The sequence below is a fragment of the Hyaena hyaena genome, unplaced genomic scaffold, assembly GCF_003009895.1.
Source record: "Hyaena hyaena isolate Hyena2069 unplaced genomic scaffold, ASM300989v1 scaffold_373, whole genome shotgun sequence".
NCBI lineage: Eukaryota > Metazoa > Chordata > Mammalia > Carnivora > Hyaenidae > Hyaena > Hyaena hyaena.
In genome coordinates, this window is record NW_024081005.1 from 1,632,506 (window position 1) to 1,657,986 (window position 25,481).

The 25,481-nt window shown below is 35.9% G+C and overlaps 1 protein-coding gene across 3 annotated transcripts in view; it reads right to left on the reverse strand.

The window, feature by feature from the left end:
• Nucleotides 1-1,971: 1,971 nt before the first annotated feature.
• The window catches only part of KLHL8 (kelch like family member 8), a 43,115-nt gene continuing 19,605 nt past the window's right edge, over nt 1,972-25,481 (reverse strand). For 2 of the 3 annotated variants that reach the window (XM_039250575.1, XM_039250576.1), the window contains 8 exons: nt 18,517-19,065; nt 16,624-16,810; nt 13,962-14,105; nt 12,801-12,912; nt 6,507-6,675; nt 6,130-6,289; nt 3,384-3,585; nt 1,972-3,140 (listed from right to left, as the gene is read on the reverse strand). In XM_039250575.1, coding sequence (XP_039106506.1) covers nt 3,017-3,140; nt 3,384-3,585; nt 6,130-6,289; nt 6,507-6,675; nt 12,801-12,912; nt 13,962-14,105; nt 16,624-16,810; nt 18,517-19,065 — 1,647 coding nt within the window. In that variant the 3' untranslated portion in view covers nt 1,972-3,016. The remainder of the gene's footprint in view (nt 3,141-3,383; nt 3,586-6,129; nt 6,290-6,506; nt 6,676-12,800; nt 12,913-13,961; nt 14,106-16,623; nt 16,811-18,516; nt 19,066-25,481) is intronic. The other variant, XM_039250577.1, reaches the window with a different exon arrangement.

Genomic DNA, 25,481 nt, shown 5'->3' on the forward strand with positions numbered 1-25,481 from the left:
TTCTTTTTTTCCACTTATTTCAAAATTTTATCTCTATTTCAGATCACTTTTTGGTATTCCTGTTAACATTTAAGGTTAAAATGAGGGCCTCACAATTAAGTAGCCATATTGTTTTAATAATGTCATCTCTTCATTCCTATGAATATAATCATCTTTCAACTGTAGGATTCCTTCAGCCTGATTCTCATTTCCTATCTCAAAAATGTGTCTGTAGGGGCGCCTGGGTGGCTCAGTCGGTTACGCATCTGACTTTGGCTAAGGTCATGATCTCACAGTTCGTGGGTTTGAGTCCCGCATCAGGCTCTGTGCTGACAGCTAGCTCAGAGCCTAGAGCCTGTCTTGGGATTCTGTAACTCCCTCTCTCTCTCTGACCCTCCCCTACTCACGTTGTCTCTATCTCTCTCTCAAAAAAAATAAATATAAAAAATTTTTTTAAAATGTGTCTTTAATAAACTGTGTACAGGAGCGCCTGGGTGGCTTAGTCGGTTAAGCTTCCGACTTTCGCTTAGGTCATGATCTCGCGGTTCGTGGGTTCGAGCCACGCGTCAGGCTCTGTGCTGAGTGCCAGCTCAGAGCCTGGAGCCTGTTTTGGAGTCTGTATCTACCTCTCTCTCTGACCCTCCCCTGCTCATGCTGTCTCTCTCTCTCCTAGAAATAAATAAAAATAAAAAAATTAAAAAAAAATAAAATAAACTGTGTATATTGATTCCACTATTTATCTTTTCATACCATTGTCAGGTCTTTCAATACTATGCTTCTAAGTATCTACACATAATAGACAGACACAGGTTTTCTTTACTTCACTTACTTCCCTTAGGAGTAGTTCCTATTTTATGGGTAGCCAAGGTACCAATATAGTATGTTAGATGGCTACAGTATAGTAAAAACCAGAAACAAATGTAACACCTTTATGCTCCTAAACTCTGCATGTGCTAGGCAGAAATACACTAAGAAAAAGCATTTTAAATAATCTTAGAAATAGTAAGATCAAGATCCCGTCTCCCAACAAATAAAGGTAACAAACATACTAGTAACCACAGCCAGACAAGCATTATTTACAAGAATTCCATGAGACATAAGAAATAGACAGTTGAAAGCCAGGTGTTGAGATTTATTCTCCACGTCCAGCAAGTTTATAACCAGTCCAGTGAGTGCCATAGAGTTAAATGCTTTGGGGACTAACTGAAATATGGTTATAGTTATACAAGAAAACACTGATTCAAATCCAGCAATGATTTATCAACTTGCCTATAAGCTGATAGCAAAAAGAAAAAAAAAAGGCACAATTTAGGAACTTTTAAATCTGCCTCATGAAAGACCTTTATCTGTTAGCCTGAGTCCTCTTACAATTTTTTATTTACCTAATATACCCAACAGGCACTGGCTTTTGTAATGTGACTTTCTACCCCTATTGTACTGACAAGTCCAGGTGTTTTTTGTTTTGTTTTGTTTTTAAGATTTATTTTAAGTAATCTCTATACCCCACATGAGGCCTGAACTCATGACCCTGAGATCAAGAGTAGCATGCTCTTCTGAGCTATCCAGGCACCCCTGAACTTGCCTTTTAATGAAGCCCATCAGAGTTAGTAGGCAATGAACTTCAGAGCTGGATGGATGGGGGTAGTGGTCCTTACTGACCTCATTCCTTGCGAACCAGATGATTGCCAGCAATGAAACTACACTAAATTCTGAGGCATGACGACAGATAAATTTAGGAAGGCCTGGAAAAGAGGTACCAAAGTGCATTACAAATACAAAACAGAATATTTTAATATTCGTCATAAATATTTATATAAAAATTTACATATAATGAATAGGCCATTTTATAATACTGGTTAAATCCACGAAGAGCCGTTAAAGCAACAGGTTTATCAAGATCTTAGCTTCAAACTAATGCACAGAAATATTTTCAACTGAAATTCAATAAATATACTGAAGGGGGTTAGACATAACAAAAAACAGTAATTTAAATCTTTTTCTGTTTTTATCAACAGTTATCTTTTATTGGTAATGATGGACTTGAACCACACACTGTAAACCACACTCTGTAAAGAATTTCTGCAAAAATGCATTCATTTTCTGATAATAAACATATTCCATACAGTTAAAAACATAGGGTGGTAAAAAAGAGCAAAAGGGAAAGATAATAATCCTTGGCTCAAACCAAATGATTAAATCAAAGAGAAATATTTTCAGATTCCTCTCAGTGAGTCATGTAATTGACACCATTTCTTTTCAAGGTGTCTCAACTGGGCCCTAGAGTAATATTAACTCTAAAGCCCTCTCCTCTAATATTGCCTCTGATTCAATTTTTGCTAATATGAAACAAATCCTTTCTATAGGAGATGAAAAAATGAAAGTACAGATTTATTTAGATGGAATTAGTTCAGCTACAAGTCAAACTGAAATTAAGGGCTTGTTATAGCACTCCCATTAAGCTTCTGAAAATTCAGCTAGTGGCACTGAGAAAAATTAAACATTTTTCTACTTCTGTAAATATCCAAGGAATTTAAAAACTGACATCTAGAAAAAAAGCAAGGCATAAATTCATCAGCACCAAGTAGAAATGATCTTCCAAAGGAGGTCTCTCATGTGTCCTGATATACTTGTGTTGATGAATAGGTTCTAATTGCCCCTCTAGGAAAAGTCCATTGCCTATAGTCAACACTTTTAGGCAAAATGGAAATGACTCCATTTTACATTTTGATTTATCCAAAATGATTTTAAAAAGGGATTTCAAGGTTTCTGTACTATTTTAAAGATTTTTTAGAGGAGGTATGGTTTCAGGTTAGATTGTTTTCCTTCCCTATCCCATTATTTGCTAAAGTGGGAAGTATCAAATTTACCTTTACTACTAAGAATTCTTCAATTACCATCTAGATCTTGCACTTAGTCACAATACAACAGTTTCCATTTAAAATAAGACTCTGGCAGTAGTGAAAGGTGATCATAGAAAATCTTGGTTGTCTTTCCTGCATATGAAATACGACTGAATTGTTGGTGGCTGGACCTCAAATCACATACAGTCCACTACATTGTTTGATCCATGGCCTACATCTCGAATTTGGCTAGTTAGACAGGCGCACACAGCTACACCTGCTCCGGCTCTGCAGTGAGACACAGATCCAACCAGCTCCCACCTGGAAACACACAGGGAAAACTGTGTTATCTTAAAACAAAGCATGACTTATTTTACTCAGAAGACCAATTGAAAACAAACTCCCTATTATTGGGACTGGTTTTGAAAGACAGCAAGGTTCCTCAGGGAGATATGATATCCCAAATGCTTTATATTAACAGCTATGTCTAGAAGTATTTTAGCACTCTGGAGTAATCTGCTACAGGAAGATTCCATTAAAGCATATAGAAAACATGAAAATTACCTATTCAGCACGGGATCAAATGCTTCCACTGTATTTAAGTATGCATTTCCATTATGACCACCAACTGCAAAGATTTTGCCCATCACTGTTGCGATCCCCACTCCACCCCTGGGAGTGGTAAGTGCTGCTACATAATCCCACTTGTTGCTTCGAGGGTCATACCGCTCAACTGAACTCAGAGGAGAATTATCATCAAAACCACCTATATTTAAAAAAAAAAAAAAGATTTTTCAAATAGTACATTACATAGAAATAAGCTATCAAATCTCAATCCAATAGCTTCTAACATTTTAGAAAATAGAGAAAATCCCGGAAAAAATTCACCCCTATGCCTCTCATCACTACCAATTCTGATCAGACGTTTTCTACAATTCAAGATAATTAGATAGTATTTTACCTCAATGCTAAGACTAAAAATCTTAAAGTGGAAAAAACTGAAGTCCCTGTATCTAAGCAGATAATTTAGAAGGAAAAAACCCCACATTCATATAATTTGTCCTTAGCTTCCTAGAGGTAAGGAAGATCATACTGAGATTCCTTCTCTATGTGTACATTGTGTATTTAAAAAATTTTTTTTAATATTTATTTCTGAGAGAGAGAGAGACAGTGTGAGCAGGGGAGGGTCAGAGAGAGAGGGAGACACAGAATCTGAAGCAGGCTCCAGGCTCTGAGCTGGCTGTCAGCACAGAGCCCAACGAGGGGCTCAAACCCATGAACCATGAGATCATGACCTGAGCCGAAGTCAGACACTTAACCGACTGAGCCACCCAGGTACCCCTACATTGTGTATTTTAAACAGAGGCCTTGAGAAGAGAATAAACTACCACTGAATCATTTGACTCATATTTTAGATATGTTAAAGTTTTCCAACTGTTTCCTTTAATACTACAATTGCCATCATAATTACAGAGATGGCCATGACTGAATTCTAATTTTTGCCAAAACTGCATCTTCATGTTACATAATCTAGATGACAGTCCTCTCTATACATCATTCTAACAGTGTTACTTATTATAATCCTGAGGGTTCTTTCCTTTAAAGATAAATGTGCCTCTTTTTAGACTCCATCTCAGTCTACATGAGTAATAACTCTCATTGGCGACTAAGCCTATTTTCCTGAGGACAGGAAGTATTGCTATTATGATCAGTCTATTTAGAAACAAGGTCAGTAAAAAAAAAAAAATCATCAGTTAACTTCTCTAATGGCTTTAACTTTATTAAATCAATTTAAATGAAGTAAAATTCACCAATTTTATGTGCATAATTCAATAAATATTGACAAATGTATAGAGTAGTATCATTACCACCACAATCAAGATACAAAACATATTTTTCATCACAACAAAGGGTTTAGCTCTCCTAAGTAGGGAACTGTGACAGACAGCAATGGTGTGCTGCAAGAACTCTGGTTTCTCATAGACTCAGGTTCAAATTCCAGCTTTATAAGTGGTACAGACATGTGACTATAAGTAATTTATTCACACTGAGGTCTCTGCTACCTCACAGAGCTACGATGATCAGACAGGATCTGAAGGTAAATTATGTTATTTCTTTTCTTTAATCTACAGAAGCACTGGAATAGTCATCATTACTTCTATTACTTGCAGATATTTCAAGCTAATACTATCCCACATTTGCTTATCAAGAATTCGAGAGGTACCTGAGTGGCTCAGTCGGTTGAGCATCCCGACTTTAGCTCAGGTCATGATCTCATGGTTCGTGGGTTCGAGCACTGACTCGGGCTCTGTCAGAGAAGCTAGCTCAGAGCCTGGAGCCTGCTTTAGATTCTGTATCTCCCTCTCTCTGACCCTCCCCTGCTCACGCTGTCTCTGTCTCTGTCTCTCTCAGAAATAAATTTTAAAAAAATTTTTTAAAAATATTTTAAATTCTAAGTTATGTAACACTAAACAGTTTACACTAACATAAGTGTGACATATGCTAGTGACAACCTCTCTGACCTATTTCTTTCTCTATAAAGAAGGGAATTACTAATCACAATATTGCTACCTATTAACTGGGTAACTATAAAGTGCCAGATGCAGTTTGGGATGCTTCATATATGTTATCTCTAATTCTTAAAATAATTCTCTCAAAGATAATTCTCATTAATTCTAAATAATAATTCCATTATTCCCATTTCATAGCTCTTTAAAACCCTGCTACTGAAAAGTGTGCTGAATGGACCAGAAGCAGCATTGATTGTTAGGAGCTCTCAGAAATATAGCATCTGGGCTCCTTCCTTGTAGTTTAACAGTATCTCCAGAATATACATATACATATTAAAGTTTGAGAAAGCATTGCCCTTTGGTTCCTTCTAATTCTGCAATTCAGCAAGTCAAAAAGCAATACAGAGATGCCAACAGCATTTCATAATGCTTATGAAATATCTATTGATTTGCTTAAAGGAGTCAACATAATTCCCCTGAAATGATGAGAAAAAATGTCTTAGATCTGTAAAGATTTTAGCAAAGCACATTTGTGTCCTTACATTAAAAAAAACATATATCCTAAGTATAATCCTCTAGATATCTTTGCTACGCCTAGTAAAAATATGAAAGTAGAAATTTTAAACATGAAAAATGAAGAAGTTAATAAAAAAGCATGAATGTGAATCTAATAATTCAAAAGCAAATCTTAGGACCAATTCCACTTGAGCCTAAATGCAACATAATCTGTGTTACTGTGTTGTCTTATGACATGATCACTGTATATCCTGCAATAAATTAGAGAAATACCATCCACTCACCAACAACGTATAAGCAACCATGGAGCTCACTAACTCCATTGCCTGCTCTTCGTTGACCCATTTCTTTAACTTCTATCCACTTATCCAGATGTGGATCATACCTCTCCACACTAGATAAAGAAGCTACTCCATCATTGCCACCTACTGCATAAACATGATTCTAAATAAAGAAAAAATAAAAACACACATTAGATTTTTAAATGCTTTAAATGGTCTTCAATGGTAGACTGGAAGGTGCAAGAAAGCAGTGTTTCATGACATAATATGGTGTGCAATCAATATCTGCATCCTGGAGATATGAATATAGCAGACCTTTACTTATTTGGTTAGGGATGTGACATGATGTAATCCAATGAGCAAACTGCCACTTAACTTACTATAAGAGCCACAGAGCCAACTCCTCCACGGGGAGTATTCATTGGTGCCACTGTACTCCATTGATCAGATTCTATGTCATATCTCTCTACATCATTGAAGCAAGTGTTGTCATCTAACCCTCCAATTGCATAAATTGGACCTCCCAAGGAGGCCAAGGCTATGCCTCGCCTGCAAAGACAATAAAAACACATTGTAGCATCCAGTTTTTTTCCAAGAAAAAGGCAGTGAAAATATCATGTTAAAGGAAGTTGTTTACTTTAAGCCTCAGTGTGTTTTTTCCCATTATTTTTAGATTTATCAAAACTTCTAAATAGATGGCTACAAGGTTGCCAAACTGTGTGACTCTAAGTGAACAGTGCCCTCTGGAGTTTTATAATACACAACCCACACAGGTTACTTTAAACTCAAATGAAATAAAGTAAAACCCAACAAAATACCATAAATGTAGTCTAAAACATTCAATTAGCAAAACACACAGCTGCATAACGAGAGATTAATGAACTGACAGAAATTTTGCTATGGAGGGGCGCCTGGGTAGCTTAGTCGGTTGAGCGTCTGACTTCGGCTCAGGTCATGATCTTGTGGTTCGTGTGTTCAAGCCCTGCATCGGGCTCTGTGCTGACAGCTAGCTCAGGGCCTGGAGCCTGCTTCAGATCCTCTATCTCCCTCTCTCTCTGACCCTCCCCTGCTCACGCTCTCTCTCTCTCTCTCTCTCAGAAATAAATAAAACATTTAAAAAGTTTAAAAAAAAAATTTTGCTACAGAAGTCAGAAGTCATCTCATTTCTAAATTAATGTAACAGCAGAGTACATGTTTTGATGCAGGGTTTCATTGTACCACACAAAAGAATCCATTTTTATAATACAAGCTTTATATCACATTGTTTTACTTCTGATGGGCATTTATTTATCTTTCTGAAAAGTAGGAGACTTAGCCCTTGTTCAAAGCTAATTCACTGTAACAGAGATCAGAAAAAAAATTCTATGCGGCACTGGGGTGGCTCAGTCGGTTAAGCATCCGACTTCAGCTCAGGTCATGATCTCACGGTTTGTGGGTTTGAGCCCTGCATCAGGCTCTGTGCTGACAGCTCAGAGCCTGGAGCCTGCTTCAGGTTCTGTGTCTCCCTCTCCCTCTGACTCTCCCCTGCTCATGCTGTCTCTCTCTCAGAAATAAATAAAACATTAAAAAAAAAAGAAAAAAATCTCTTAAAAAACATTACATCAATCAAAATTTAAACTATTCTAAAACTATAATCGTCACTAAGTTGATATGTACTTTGGATAAAGCAGTGTATTTTATAAACATCTACTACCTTGCTTCTTCATCTGTAACCCATTTGAGAAAGAAGACACAGGTGGTATTTAGTTCATATAGGTAAAGCACTTAGAATGGCAACTGGCCCATATCTAGTGCTATGTATTTGCTATATTACTAGAGAGCACAGCTGTTGAACTGAGATTCTAACTCTTAAACTAAAGAGAATCCTAGGAAGAATTCTTAAAGATAATGTTGTTACTCATTTTTCAGTCCCCTTAACCTCCTTTCTCGAGTATAAAGCAATGACTTACAAAATACTGTAGCAATAAAAACTCACAGGTGCGTGAACATCTGTGTGCACACTAGGACATACAGGTGTTATATCATGGCAGATGTGTGCCTAATTAATGTCCCTCCCCTGCCACCATCCCAAGCCACAAGAGCATATGATATTATTGGCTATTTCCTACTACTCAAAACTCTCTTGATCTTCATGAAATCACACATATGAACTTCCTCCTAAATCTCTGGCTGGTGCTATTCTGCTTCCTTTATCAGTGCCTTCTTTACTTCATCATTAAATTCTGAAGTTCCCTAAGGCCTCTTATCACTTTTACTTTCTCTCCCAAGGCAATTTCATTCCTTGCATGGATTTATGACAACATTTATTTACAGTTCTACATAATAGCAATGGAGCATTCTGTATTCCTCCCAGTGACTCAAGTTATATGTGTACATGTTAAAATAATGTCTATTTTGCACCAAATGGGAGATTAAATTAGGTTACCTAGTCTTTTCCTTGTTCAAAATTAAAATTCAGCAAATAGAGTAAGGATGTCAAAGAGAGCTTAATAATTTACATGAACCTAGATATGAGAATAATTTTGCCTCCTTGACTCAAAGTGAAAATGTAACAAAGGGAAGAAAACATGTTATCTGGGTAAATACTGAGAATATTGCCTAAGAGGAGCTTTGTACATAAAACAAAATTCAAAACACCTTAATTTTACCTTGCAATTTTATTTAAAGAAACAAACCCAAACTAATAAAACCTAACTTCAAATACTAAGGTTTATATCAAGGTTTGCAAACTGTAGCAACATTCTGTAAGAGTTAAAAATGGCTAGTAACAAAATGAACAGTTTTATTATTTTTTAAATGTTTTTATGTTTTTTTGAGAGAGTGAGCAGGGACAGGGCAGAAAGAGAGAAGACAGAGGATCCAAAGCAGGCTGTGCACTAATGGCAGGGCTTGAACCCACAGACCATGAGATCATGACCTGAGCCAAAGTCATAACTGAGCTACCCAGGCCCCTCATAAATGAGCATTTTTAAACTGAACTGCACATGGGGATATAATGCCATTTAATTTTCTATTTTCAATTAATTTAACATGAAGTGTTTTTAACTGGGTTTTCTTCTCATCTTATAGTACAAGATATCAGATGGAAATATGAAGAGAGTTCTGCTGAGAAGAGATTTTTAGCTTTTCTTTTTTCTTCACAAGGAGAAAGAATCCTAGGGAAGAAAAAATCTGGTCTTAAAATATACTGTTACCTGTCACTTACCTACAAACAACATTTTAATGCTTTCATAGAACTGAATTTATGCTACATAGTAACTGCCAATAGTTTAAATTCTAATGCATAGATTAAGACATGGGAGAAAATTCTAAAGTACCTTTTTAATTTTTAAATCCTTGCTTTTTTATCATGCTAAGCTGGTTTTTAGCCAAGACTTGGACCAATATATAAGGCCTGAAACCATAAAAATCCTAGAAGAGAGCAAAGGTAGTATTTTCTCTGACAATGATCACAGCAACATCTTTCTAGTTATGTCCCGAGGCAAGGGAAACAAAAGCAAAAATAACCTTTTGGGACTACATCAAAATAAAAATCTGCACAGCAAAGGAAACAACGAACAACACTAAAATACATTGAATGGGGGAAAATATGTGCAAATGACATATCCAATAAAGGGCTAGTATCCAAAATATATAAAGAACTTATACAACTCAACACCAAAATAATAATGATAATAATCATCATCCAATTTAAAAATGGGCATAAGACACACACAGACATTTCTCCAAAGAAGACATCCAGATGGCCAAAAGACACATGGAAAGATACTCAACATCAATGATCATCAGGGAAATGAAAATCAAAACCACAATGAGATGCCACTTTATACCTCTCAGAATGGCTGAAAACCAAACACACGAGAAACAACAGTGTTGGAAAGATAGAGAATAAAAGGAAGTTTGCATCCCAGTTGGTGGGAATGCAAACTGGTTCAACCACTATGGAAGACAGTATGGAGGTTCCTCAAAAAATTAAAAATAGAACTACCCTAAGATCGAGTACTGGATATTTACCCAAAGGATATAAAAACACTAATTGGAAGGAATATATGCACCCCTGTGTTTACTGCAGCATTATTTATAATAGCCAAACTATGGAAGCTGACCAAGTATCTATCAATAGATGAATGAATAAATAAAGATGATGTGGTGTGTATATATATATATATATATATAAATATTACTAAGCCATATAAAAAGAATGAAATCATGCCATTTGCAACAACACAGATGGAACTAGAGAGTATAATGCTACGAAAATAAGCCAGCCAGAGAAAGACAAATACCGTATGATTTCACTCATATGTGGAATTTAAGGGGGAAAAAACAGAAACAAAGCAAAAGAGAGACTCTTAAATATAGAGAACAAACAGATGGTACCAAAGTGGGGGTGGGTAGGGAAGGGGTGAAACAGGTAAAGGGGATTAAGAGTACACTTATCTTGATGTAATATATGGAACTGTTATATCACTATATTGTACACCTGAAACTAATTTAACACAGTACGGTAACTACAATGGAAGTCAAATAAAATTTTTAAAAATCCTCTCTCCAAATCAAAAATCTTCAGCAATTTTTTTTTTAACTTTTTTTTGAGAGAGGCAGGCAGACAGCGTGAGCAGGGCAGGGTCAGAGAGAGAGGGAGACACAGAGAGAAGTAGGCTCCAGGCTCTGAGCTAGCTGTCAGCACAGAGCCTGACATGAGGCTCAAACCCATGAACCGTGAGATCATGACCTGAGCCGAAGTCGGATGCTTAACCGACAGCCATCCAGGTGCCCCAGCAATTTTTTATATGACACAGTTTTCAGATTTCTTACTAACCCGATAGTCTTTACATGCATCCCAGGTTATAACTCACATTTATAACAATTTTTTGCACCCCCATTTACCATGATTTTCAAATTATAAACATGTATTACTATATTAACAGGTTATATTAATAAAAAATCCAATTTAGAATAAATTTAAAAGGATGCAATGAAAAAGCAGAGTCTATCTTATATTCCCATATCCCAAATGATGTTGTGTATCCCACTGAGACCCCAGCTATAGATACAGACAGATCAGCATAAAGAATACCATGACAATCTTCCTTGATCTAAAGGCTCCACTTCTCAAGACAGGCAACTGTATAATATTCATTTTCCATTTTTTTTTAAGAGCTGGGCTTCATATTGGTTCAAGTACTTCTTTCCATAAGAAACATAAATTAACTGCAAACCTGGTTTTCCACCATGTTGTACTGGTATAATTTATATTTCATAATACCTAAAGCAGGCTTAAGTAACCCTAATATTTTTAGGTATTATTGTCTATAGAGTGTATTTGATCTACTATACTTTTGAACCTTGATTTGATCAAATATTAGCAATCCATCTACCTTAAGATACCTGAAAATCTGATATTCAGAATAGTCATTAAAAAAACCTCTGAATAGGCTAGTCAACATCCACTAAGTCATGTTACTGAAAATCTTTCTCCTCTTTAGACTGATCCATTTATCAACATATATTTCAATTTAATGAAGATGAAAATTTTTAAATATTAATGCTCATAACAAAAAATAAAGAGATTTAAAAAAATTTTTTTAATGTTTTTTATTTATTTCTGAGAGAGAGTGAGAGAGAGAAAGAGACAGTGTGAGCATGGGAGGGTCAGAGAGAGAGACACAGAATCCGAAACGGGCTCCAGGCTCTGAGCTGGCTGTCAGCACAGAGCCCAACACAGGGCTCGAACCCACAAACCGTGAGATCATGACCTGAGCTGAAGTCGGACGTTTAGCTGACTGAGCCACCCAGGCGCTCTGAGAGATATTTTCTTAACATGTTAAAATACCTATGCCTTAGTCCTAAAGCCAGTATCTCATTTAATAGGGAAAAACTGGAGACATTTCCACTAAGATCAAGCATAAGAGAAAAAGGCCTACTATATCTGCTACTCTTCACACTGTATTAGATTAACAGTCAATATAATTAGATAAGAAAAACCAATTCAAGGCACAGGAATATGTGGAAAAACTGGCAAAAGTTGAATAAGGTCTATGGATTAATTAATACCATTGTATTAATGTTAGTTTCCTGGTTCAAATAACTGTACTACAATGGTGTAAGATGTCAACATTATAGGTACTAGGTAAAGAGTATACAGCAGGATTTTTCCTATCCCAGCACAACTGACATTTGGAGCTAGAAAATTCTTTGCTGTGGGGAACTTTCTTGTGCATCACAGGATTTTTAGCAGCATCCTTGGCTTCTCCCAACTAGATGCCAGCAACAACTCCCTCAACATCCCCAACTCCAAACTATGGCAACCAAAAATCTCTCCAGATATTGCCAAGTATTCCACAAAGGGAGCGAATCATCTTTAGTTGAGAACCACTGGTATACAGGAACTCGACTATTTTTGCAACTTTTCTGCAAACCTAAAATTATTTCAGAGTTAAAAGTAAAAAAAAAAAAAAAAGCTCAGGTCTAGGTGGAAACTATGTCGATCATTACTATATTCGAAAATATAAAAAGAAAATATAAAATATATGCTCAATAGATGCTTTAACAAAATGTGTTTAAGAAGGTATTTTAAATTTCTAAAAGTGTAAAAAGTAGAAAATTAGTCCTTTCAATTACTGGGAGCTTTATTTTCCAACAAATTAAAAACAAATTGCATGTTGATTCACCTCTTTGTGTTCATTGAAGCCTTCATCATCCATTTATTAGTGAGAGGATCAAACATCTCCATGCTACCTAAATGTTCATTTCCATCATGTCCACCTACCGCATATACTTTACCTGTCAAATACAGAAGCATTTTCATTTGATTCCAAGTCAGTAAATTGTTTTATATATATATACATATATACGTATGTATATATAAACACATATATGTATGTATATATACACATATGTATGTATGTGTATATATATATATACACATCTACTCAACATATAATTAGAATAGCATGATAATTTCAACAACTATTCTTCTGTTCAACATCATGAATTAACATCACTTAAACAGTCAAATGAAAATAATTATAAGCTTCTACTTAATAAAATGCCTGGAATATGCCGTTATACATGAAGTTATTTAAATGCTCAAATACTATCCTACCTTAGGTTTCCCAACTTTTTATTACTTAGATGAAATCACTAATTATGCTTTCAAAGAATATTTGATAAAATTTTTAAAATGCTCAGTATGTTATATAAAGAAAATATAAAATTCAATACATATGATCAAACTTTTTCTAAATGAAATTATTAAAAATACACATATAATAACTGTAAAGATTACATACAAAAATGTCAGCTAGGATTATTTCTGAGTGTTTGGGTTATAGATGATTTTTACTTTTTATTAGAATGCTTTCAAATTTTCCCCAAAAAAGCATTTACACTTCTATAATCAGAAAAAGTTAATTTTTCAAGTCTCCTAACAATGTATCCATGTTTCTGTAATTATTTCATTTTCAGTAATTAGTAAAAAAAAAATTTTCAATAAATGCAGATAGAGAAAAAAGCTGATATACATTTGAGTTCAATAAACACCTTTCTTTCCTTAGTTTATTTTGCAAATATAACTCAGAAGACTTTAATTCTTTATTTTAACTTTGTTTTCCCTATTACTCATCTCCCATTAAGCACCTACATGCAAGAGATTGTTTACTGAGCACCTACGGGCATAAGGCAAGTAAATAATCACCACCCGAATATTTTACTGATATATTGAAACATTTTATAATTCAGCAATTTTCTTAGAGAAAGAAATTCTCATTGTTTACATATTTATAAAGAGTGTTATCATCATGTGCTATGACTTAAGACAATAATGAACCCACCTTCTACAGAGATTACACCGACGTGTCGCCTTCGACTATTCATTTCTGGCCCAAAAAACCAACTGTTTTTGTTGATAGAATAGCATTCAATACTGCGAAAGGGGTCACCAGATCCACCTCTACCACCTACACAAAACAGCACACCTAAAGGTAGAGAGAGCCACAAAACAGAGATCAAAATTATATCACCCTAATTTTTTTAAATTAGTGTGTAAAAACTACTTAGAAAGTCAAAATTTTGATGAACTGCTAAAAAAATGAGTTATTTGGATAACTTCAATGTCATTGTTACTAAAAAAATCTGATTTTCTTTTCTCCCCCTAGAATTTCTCAGATAGGATACATCAGCTATCTCTGTAAAATTTCTCTTGCTAAGATCGTTAACTATATCCAATAAAGTCTTAATTTCTTATTGAACACAACTGCCACATTTGAAATGTTGATCACCCAGTTTTGGGGGGAAACTCCTTAACTCTCCTGATTTCCACCATATCAAAGTTTCCTTCTGTCTCCAGTAATTTCTCTTTCATATGTTTCCCGTATTTCGTCCTTAGCCTACTTCTCACATACTTCATGATCAAACAGGAAAAGTACATCCATTCCTTGATTTAAACTCTATCTGTATCTGTAATGCCCTCCAAGTTACATATGTAAGCCACATTTCTTACCTGATGTCCCATGGGCACCTCAAACCCAACAGGTTCAAAAGGATCTCCCTTCCTTACCTACCTAAACAAACCTCTTCCTTCACTGAGGTGTCCTTCCTCTCCTTCACTACTCCCACTGGCATTGCCTTGGTTCAGGCCCTCATCAGTTATTACCCAGTAATTGCAAAATCCTGTCCTTTCTGATCACTTAGTAGTCTTTTTGCTTTCAGACTGTCAACAGAGTAAATTAAAAGATTCTTCCAACGGCCTTCCATTACCTACATCAGTGGTTCTTAAAAACTTTAGCGAATACCACTAAACTATACATTTAAAAATGGTTCAGGGTGCCTGGTTGGCTCAGTAGGTTAAGTGTCTGGCTCTTGATTTTGGCTCAGATTGTGATCTCACAGTTTGTGGGATGGAGCCCATCTCCAGCTCTGGCTCTGCACTGACAGTGCAGATCCTGCTTGGGATTCTCTCCTCTTTCTACTCCTCCCCTGCTTCACACACTCTCTCTCTCAAAATGAATAAACATTTCTTTTAAATGGTTAAAATGGCGATTTTTATATTATACATATTTCACAGCAATCTAACAAATATCAAAACTTGAGTGAAGTTTACAGAATCACCTGGAAGGCATAAACCAAAGATTTATGGGACTGACCCCCAGAGTTTCTGATTCAATAGGTATGGGGTAGATTCAAGAATCTGTATTTCTAACAAGTTCCCACGTGAAGGATGATGATGCTGGGCCAGTGGCCACCACTTCCTTTATACTTTCAGAACCAATGCCCTACAGGATAAAGCCAGCACAGCATTAAGACCTACTGTCTAATCTGATTTTCTCCCTCTCTTTCTCTTAAATTTTATGCTCCTGCAACATGCATATAGTGCTCATCTTTGATGTTCCAATGGTGATTTTTGGTAGTATTACTCACTTAACACACTTTAGAAATGATCTATTATGCTGGTGTCTGTCTCCAGAGTCCAAGATAGGTTAGGACTATATGTTAAGTTATGTTCTGTATTAATTGGGGCTATCACAGTGACTGGGACGTACTAGGCTTTTAAGAGGTGTGAAAGGGGGGCGCCTGGGTGGCTTAGTCGGTTAAGCGTCCGACTTTCGCTTAGGTCATGATCTTGCGGTTCGTGGGTTCGAGCCCCGCGTCGGGCTCTGTGCTGACTGCCAGCTCGGAGCCTGGAGCCTGTTTCAGTCTGTGACCCCCTCTCTCTCTGACCCTCCCCTGCTCATGCTGTCTCTCTCTCTCCTAGAAATAAATAAAACATTAAAAAAAAATTAAAAAAAAAAAAAAAAAGAGGTGTGAAAGGAACTGAATACCCCTTTCCTTAACTGACACCTAGGAAAACATCTGTTTATCATTCAAAACTGAGACTGAGGTTCATATTCTCTATAAAACCTTTTCTGACCCTTCCAAGGTAAAGATAACCACTCTTTTCTTTGTGTCTCCCATTATACTTATGAACATATCAACATCTCTTGAATACTTCACTGCATTTATTTATTCACATGTCTATTTCCCTAGATCAGACTGCAAGTTCTCTTAAAATAGGGCTGGCTATATTCTATGTGTATCTGCATTTCTGATGCCTACCCGAGAACCTGGCATGTGGTAGGCACTAAGTAAATATTTGCTTAATGACTACATTAAAAAATGTCTAAAACTGCTTGTGCCATCTTTTCCAACTAATTCAATATATTTTTTAATTTTTTTAAGTTTATTTATTTTTGAAAGAGAGCAAGCACAGGGGAGGGGCAGAAAGAGAGGGAAAAAGAGAGAATCCCAAGCAGGTTCCATGCCGCCAGCAAAGAGCCAACATGGGGCTCGAACCCACAAACCATGAGATCATGACCCGAGCCAAAATCAAGGGTTGGACGCCCAACCAACTGAGCCACCCACGTGCCTCCTTACAATTAAGTTTGGGCATACATAACCAACCCTCAAATACCACAAAGATCCTTCAAGTAGAGGTGATAAAATGAGTAATTTCATTACCAGCAGTATGTTTCCTTGGAGTAGTCCGAATAGAATATTCAAAGTCAGGTACTGCTCTGCTACTCAAGTGAAGATGGTAATTTCTTGCTTCATCCAATAAATCTCTACATTTTAGATTTTGCTTGACAATCTGTTCTTTTGCCACAACACCCATAAGAAAATCAACTGGCAACAGCGGCAAACGAACCTAAGATCATGAATAGTTGTGGATATGAAATTTAAGTTGTAATTAGAGAGCTCATTCTCTACGTCAACTGTAGTACATTTACATTCTCTTTTTAAAACTCATTTACCTCACAAAAGCCTTTCTAACATGTGAGTGAAGTTTAATGAGCCAAATTCTAAAGTGATTTCCAGTATGATGCACTGATGAAATCAGATTGTATGTTACAAGCATCTTTCCCTCTTTAAAAACAGATTTAAGTAGACTGGATAAAATAATTTCATATCTTCTTTCAAGTTACTTACTTCCAAAATTGGTAGTGTCAGAATCACAAGGCCACACTGCTGCTAGAGAAAAGGTGCAATCAAAACAAAATTGCTATGGTTTGTTCTTTCGTCTTTTTAAAAAAAGTTTTTTTAATGTTTTTTTATTTATTTCTGAGAGAGAGAGAGAGAGAGAGAGAGAGAGACAGCATGAGCAGGGGAGGGTCAGAGAGACAGGGAGACACAGAATCCAAAACAGGCTCCAGGCTCTGAGCTAGCTGTCAGCACAGAGCCCCATGCGGAGCTCGAACCCACGAACTGTGAGATCATGACCTGAGCCAAAGTCGGACACAACCTACTGAGCCACCCAGGCGCCCCAATGTTCTTTTGCCTTTTAAAGCTAAGACTGAACAAATGGAAATGTGATTTCTTTCTTAAACACAGAAACATTCATAATATTAAATAAGTGTTGTTTTCTTCAAATCAATTAACTTGGAAGGTTATATACTAAATCAGGGATGCATCCCTCTTTCAGTAGAGGCACTCACCATTCTTCCCTTAAAGATGCATTAATTTTCTAGTGAATAAAGGTGATGATCAAACCAGGTAATATGATTTGAGTTAAAAGTACACAAGCATTCACAATAAGGTATAGCTGCATTCACAAATAAGATACAGTGTAAGATAATAAAACTTTTTGTTTTTGTTGACAAACTTATATTCAAAGTAATTTTAAGGCCTATTATCTCCCTATCTGTAAGTAAACAAATAAATAAAAAGGAGCCATGTTTCTGAGGTTATAAAAGTGAAAGTGTGATGTGGAAAGAAAATGGAAAGTGATGTCTTGTGGTTCTTTCCAAATAGGAAAGTAATTCACTAAAATTTAGAAACTTTATTATAAAACAATAGCTATTTAGAGCTATTTCCTCAGAACCATTTTCTATCAGCATAGAAAAATATTCATTACTGCAATCCCACAGGGCTATTTTAAACATTCAGGTTAGGAGCATCTGGGTGGCTCAATCAGTTTAAGATTCCGACTTCGGCTCATGTCATGACCTCACAACTTGTGACTTCGAGCCCCACTTCAGGCTCTGTCCTGACAGCTCAGAGCCTGGAACCTACTTCAGATTCTGGGTCTCCCTCTCTCTCTCTCTGCTCCTTCCCAACTTGTCTCTGCTCTCTCTCTCTCTCAAATATAAATAAATAAACTTTACAAACAAACAAACCAAAAACACATTCAGGTTAAAAAGTAAATAATTACATTTATAATTAAATGCAATTCAGACTTATCTTTAAATAGCACAGTGAGTAAACAGAAAAGTAAACAGAAAACCATTTTCCCACTGTATTACACAATGATTTCTACATTCCTTCAGGTAGTCTGCACATTTCTTGATAAATGACACATGTTAATTTGCTTCCGTATCATTTCATTTCTATACACAATCTTATTTCAGCCCCTACCTGTGCTAGTGTTTCATCCAACCATTTGGAATGATGCTGAGGATTCGCAAGAAGCCACTTGATGGCTGCGCTATAGACCTGCTTTTCATTCTCAATATTTAGGTCACTGGAGGACAAGAGCTTATGGAGATGCTGGGGTGACACACTTACAAAGTCTTCACACTCCACTACTTCAGTAAAATGCTCACAGGCATACTGATCCGCCATGTCCATTAAGTCTATTCGATTGTGACTTTCTGCAAAGGCTCTTACTGCCAGGCAGTTGGACGGATGAAAATGTAACTTCATGTATTCACAACAAGCTCTAGCCACCAGTTCAACCTGTAGAATACAGGCCGCATATAAAAGAGGTTGGACATTGTCAACAGTCAAAGTGAGCCGTGAAGAATAGACAAACTTTACCAAGTCTTCGATTGCATCACCATCAAAATCTCTGATCTCAATCAGTGTTTGCTTAGCTTCAGCCATTTCAGAGAGAAACATGGCTCTGAAGTAGGGGATAACACAAGCCAATACTAGTTTGTGACAAGAGATTAGCTTTGAGCCAACCTGTTCAAAACAAACAAAAGAGACAGTTTAATATCAAAATCAGTTTTACATCAGTATGGAACATATGTTGTAGCAGGAACAAAAACTCCACACAGATGTAGTGTATTTGTTTGACAGTGTAATCCTTTGGTCACTAATATAGTCCAGTTTCTTAAGTCAGGCCACTTTCTTCTTTCAGATTAGCCCCTTTATCTTCTATACATTTATCTACAATGTATATATAGTAAACTGATTTTCTGTATTATCTCAAATTTCAGGAGCATTCTGTGAATGAGTAAGAACAGCATACGTCATCTAGCACTACTTGGACACTATTGTTGTTTTTGGTGAGTCTCTTTTCTAAAAAAAAAAAAATTTCCAGTTTTGTTGATACAATTGACATCTAACATTATGTAAGTTTAAAAGTTAAACAACATACTGATTTGATACATGTATATATTACGAAATGATTTCTACAATGTTTAGTAAACATCTAACACCTCACATAATTCTGATATTTTTTCTTGCCCTATAAAAAGAGCTTTTATGATTTCCTCTCTTAGCAGCTTCCAAAAATACAACACAGTATTACCAACTGCAGTCATCATGTCAGGCACTATTCTAAGTGCTTTTCACATGTTAACTCACTTAATTGTCCCAATTCCCCCATGAGTAGGCAGTATTATTACCCATAAATTATCAGTGAGAAAACTGAAGCATAAACAGACCACTATTTAGTAGTATTCACTACAAAAATGTTATCCAAATTTTTTCATTCTTTATTAAATTGTTTTGAAATAATACAATAAAAAACATAACAATAATGAAGGGACGCCTGGGTGGCTCAGTTAGTTACATGTCCGACTCTTGATTTCAGGTCAGGTCATGATCTCACACTTTGTGAGTTGGAGCCCTTAGCTGGGCTCCACACTGTCAGTGTGGGATTCTCTCTAAGGCCCTCCCTGCTCTAAATAAATAAACAAACTTAAACACTGAAATTTTATCTTATTTCCTGAAAAATTACACTATTGTCAATGGTTTGCTAATCACACTTTAGTAAAGTTTTGCTATAATTGAAACTTTATTCACACTCTGTTATTTCCTGCAGATAAATTCCTAAAAAGAAATGGTATTTCAAAGGATAGGCACAGTTTGGATACAGACTGCTAAATTGTCCGTCTCTGATCTACCTACAATATTTGTGCCATATTCTGAGTACTAACTTATTAAAAAGTATTTAATGAATGAAAATATTATCTCACTGTTTTACTCTATCATGTACTAATATCATTGAATCATTCATTAATTTTGGGCTATTTGTATCCCTTCTATGAACTTTTCCTATGATTGTTTTTTAATGTTTTTTGTAAGAACTCCTCATATATTCAGTGTGAGTCACTTGTCATATATAGTTCAAATGTTTCTCTTTTATGGTGTGCTTTTTTATTCACCCCCTGTAGACTTTTACACAGTCAACCCAATCTTTGTCTTTATGATTTCTGTCTTAGATGCTATGCTTAATACTTAAGCATATTAACTTCAGGTATTCTAGTATTTTTATGGTTTCATGTTTTATACATATATCTTTATTTCCATCTGAAGTTTTGGTACTGAGTACCAGTTATCTCCTTATTAACACAGTAGCAGTTATCCAGTTTTCCTAGCACTTTGTTAGGTAATATTTAAATACAGTAAGGCTAGTGTTTTACCAATATTCCTGTTTTCATGTAGCATTCTGACTATGTAATACACCTAGAGTTGTGTCTCATTATTTGGGAATGAATTTTAAAATGAGAACTTCTAAAGAAAAAGGCCTGAGGAATATTATAATGTATAAATGCTTTTGTTTAAAAATGTTCCTCCTTGACCTTTTGTCACTAATGTGGAGGAAGAATGAATATCCCTTCAACAAATACAAGATTATCATCTTTGTTGGTTATACTGTATTTAGTTTTTTAAAAGGATCCACAAGGTAGGATTCAGATTCTATTGAGACTCAAATTGCAACCTATACTAAAGCAGAAAGCTTAGCATGTTTCCAAATTCACTTCAGCCTAAAATGGGATCTGAAATCTGGTATTAAACATTTTAAAAACAGGCTAAAAAATACTCTTTTTAAAAATTTTCTGAACATGCCAACACTGAGATTTAGTTTCTATGGAAATATCTGTAAACCTCATGACATAAATCTGCTTAAAAAACTTGGCCAACACTCTATTACAGAAAACGGAATTCTACAATTTCCAGACAAATGTTATTTTAACACTGCCTTCTCACCCAAACTGTACAAATCAATGGTCCACAAATTATTTTCATACTGTTCATAATAAGACTTTGTCCCTCAACAACTCTATTTTAATTTCTTGATTCAAATAAACTAAAACTTGAATATTTAATACACACACAATCACACCCCCATGTGCCCTTTTAGAATGAATACCCAATCTTAACTTTAAAAAGGTCTTTGAGCCGTGTGTATGAAATAACAACATCAAAACACTTGGCTTTTTATGTGTTAATTCTCCTTTGACACTATATAGTCTCATATATCACTAAAAGTTTACTTACATAAAAATAATTATCAATCACTAAAAACATTTCACCAGAAATTTAGAAATGAAAGGAATCAGTATAAAGACTACATGTTGGAAACTGGGTGAAAAAAACACAAATTATATACACAAATTTATAATGTCTATAAAAATAGACATTACAAAATAATTTTAAATAAATATTAAAGTATTTAGTAAATAAATATATTGATACTAACATAAAACATTAAACTACCAATATTAACATTTATAAAACAGTAATATTTACATTTATAAATTATTAAAAATAAAATACTACTTATTTAATAAACATAAATACTATAGGGTCTTTGATACTACTGAGCTTTTTGATACTAGTGAACTTTCTAATTTATGTTTTTTTATTAAATCAATGAACATATGAATAATTCCAGGGGCAGATAGGGGGCGATTAAGCATCCAACTCGATGTCGGCTCAGATTCTGATCTCATGGTTGTGAGATTGAGCCCCTGCCTCTGGCTGAGTATGGAGCCTGCTTGGGATTCTCTCCCCTCCTCTCTCTTTCCCCCTCCCTGCTCTCGGGTGCACTCTCTGCAAAATAAATAAACTTTAAAAAAAAAAATTCAAGGGGAACCTGGGTGGCTCAGTCAGTTAAGCGTCTCACTTGGGCTCAGGTCATGATCTCACAGTTCGTGAGTTCAAGACCCATGATGGGCTCTGTGCTGGCAGCTCAGAGCCTGGAGCCTGCTTCAGGTTCTGTCTCCCTCTCTCTGCCCTTCCATTGTTCATACTGTCTCTGTCTCTCTTACTCACTCTCTCAAAATAAATAAAAATAAAAAATTTTTAAATTAAAAAAATTTAAAAAAATTTAAGGTGCTCAAGGGAAAAAAGCATGGAAGAAACACGTCAAGTTTAATTAGTGAAATATGCAGAATAACAACATTAATAAAATGATCTCTTTAAAAAAATAAATAAAAATAATTTAAAAAATACTTGAGGGGCACCTGGGTGGTTCAGATGGTTAAGCAACTGACTTCAGCTCAGGTCACAATCTCACAGTTCGTGGGTTCAATAATGGTGTCTTCTAAATCACTTATTCTCCTTTCTGCCTCTTCAATCCGTGCATTGGAGGCCTCTAATTTATTATGTATCTCATTTATCACATTTTTTAATTCTTCATGCCTATTTTTATTTTCCATTCTGTCTGTAGCCATAGTTTCTTTGATGTCCCCTATGTTTTTTTCAAGCCCAGCTATTAAATTTTACATTATTCTAAAATCTTGTTCAGTTATGCTGCTGATATCTGTTTTGAGCAGTTCATTAGCTGTCATTTCTTCTTGGAGTTTCTTTGGAGGAGAGCTCTTGTTTCGTCATTTTAGTTAGCTTTCTGGCTCTTGTTGGTTTTAAAGACCTGTTATGCTCTTTGTACCTATGAGCACTGCTATATACAAGAAGACTCTTTGTCCAGGGCCTATCCTTTCAGAGAGTATTTTTTGGATGGTATCTCTTGGTCTTCCTTGTTGGGACCTCGGTTATTTTATTTTCCTATTCGTAGTGATATTTGGGACTCTCCACCTTGTGTGCTCTGGCTTGTTTCTTGAGGTAGCCATTAGAAGGCTTTCTCAGTGGATTCTGCGTCCTTTTTTTCTCCCAATCTCTCAGGTTTTGTAAGGTTTCCAATGGCTTCAGATCTTTTCCGTGTGATGTATGGGCGCGAGTGCAAGTACGGAGCTCCTTACTTCTCCGCCATCTTCCCCCCTCTCTCTAAACTCTAGGATTCTCAAGTGTCGGAGACCGGCTCCGGCCAGGGTCCAGGGGTCCCTGAAGGATGGACGGTGTCAGCGAGGGAGGGATGAAAAAGGCTCAGAGTCTTTCTGGTCACCAGGTAGTCCTCTCACAGTTCGTGGGTTCAAACCCCACATTCAGGCTCTGTGCTGATAGCTCAGAGCCTGGAGCCTACTTGGGATTCTAGGTCTCCCTCTCTCTCTGCCCCTCCCCTACTCTACTCTGTCTCTCAAAAATAAATAAATGTTTAAAAAAAACTTGAAACACAGCTACTAATCAAAACTTTCAGTAATTTTCCATTAATTAGCCAATAGGGATCAAACTACATAGAATGAAACAAAGGCTTTTAGACTAGGAAAGCACCTCAATTTCAACATGCTGATGTGAGGGAAAGAAGAGCACAGGGGTAAGTCAATCATCCTTAATTTTTATTGCTGATTCTACATTTAAATACAATCAGAAAAACTACATGATAAAGTAAGCAGAACTTTTAAACCAGTAAATGATCTGCTGAATTATAAGGTAAAATGAACTAGACATAAGAAGAACATTAACTAAAAAACATTAAAAATTCCATTAACTTTCAGTTCTGTTACAAAATGAACCTATTACTTTACAAAATAACTTCCTTTTAAGTTTTTCCCCCTAACTAAATTACATAATATATAAAATAAAGAACAAAAATATAGGAGAAAGTTTTTGCTCATAATTCAACAAACACTGTAAACCTGTTGGTATATTTCCGACTTTTTTCCTTATAGATTTTATTAAGTAATCTCTACACCCAACATGGGGCTCAAACGCACAACCCCAAGATCAAGAGTCACATGTTCTGTTGACTGAGCCAGCCAGGCATCCCTCCATCTTTTTTAAGTGTCTGTTTATTTTTGAGATAGAGATACACGAGTATGCGTAGGGGAGGGGCAGAGAGAGAGGGAGACACAGAATCTGAAGAAGGTTCCAGGCTCTGTGCTGACCGCTCAAACTGATGTGAGGCTCAAAATGAAACCCCTCTATCTTTTTTTATTTTTTTTTACCTTTATCTTATTATGAAACATAATTAGGATCAATCTCCTAAGTTTCAGAAAACTTTTGTAACTTTATGCTTACTGGTAATTCAGTGGATATAACACAGTTTATTTAACCATTCTTTTTTCTTTAATTTTTGTTTTTAATGTTTTATTTCTGAGAGAGAGCGAGCAAGTGTGAGCAGGGGAGGTGCAAAAAGAGGGAGAGACAGAGAATCTGAAGCAGGCTCCAGGCTCTGAGCTGTCAGCACAGAGCCCTCAAACTCGCTAACGGTGAGATCATGACCTGAGCCAAAGTTGGATGCTTAACCAACTGAGACACCCAAGCTCCTATTTTCAATACAAATAGTATTTCTGAGCAGAAAGTGTCTTTCAGCATTTCAGAATATTTCAGAGATAAAATCTGAAAAAGAATTAATAAACCAAAAAATATAAGCCTTTTTATAGCTCTTGATACATAATGCCAAACTGTCCACAAAAAGTGAGCCAATTTCTAAATCCACAAGGTGTTTAAGAAGACCCCCTTCACCAGAAATAAGGTAAAAACAGAGAGGGAGGCAAACTATAAGAGACTCTTAAAAACAGAGTACAAGCTGAGGATTGATGGAGGCAGGTGGGTGGGGAATGAACTACATGGGTGATGGGCATTAAGGAATGCACTTCGTGTGATGAGTACTGAGTGTTATATTTAAGTGATAAATGACTAAATTCTACTCCTAAAACCAATTGTACACTATATGTTAACTCGAATTTAAATAAAATCTTAGAAGAAAAAAGAATACTCCCCTTTACCAAAATTTCAAAAGCAATAAATATGTTTAAAATATTCAATGCTGATAAACAATTTTTTTGATTGATTTCATTTTTACTTCTTGGCTATTTTTTTAAAGATAACACATCCACTCTTTTAAGTTTATTTATTTATTTTGGGCAGGGGAGGGGGGAGCAGGCAGAGAGGGGCAGAGAAAGAATCTCAAGCAGGCTCCACACTGTCAGCACAGGGCCTGACTGGGGCTAGAACCCACAAACCATGAGATTATGACCTGAGCTGAAATCAAGAGTGAGATGCTTAACGAACTGAGCCACCCATGT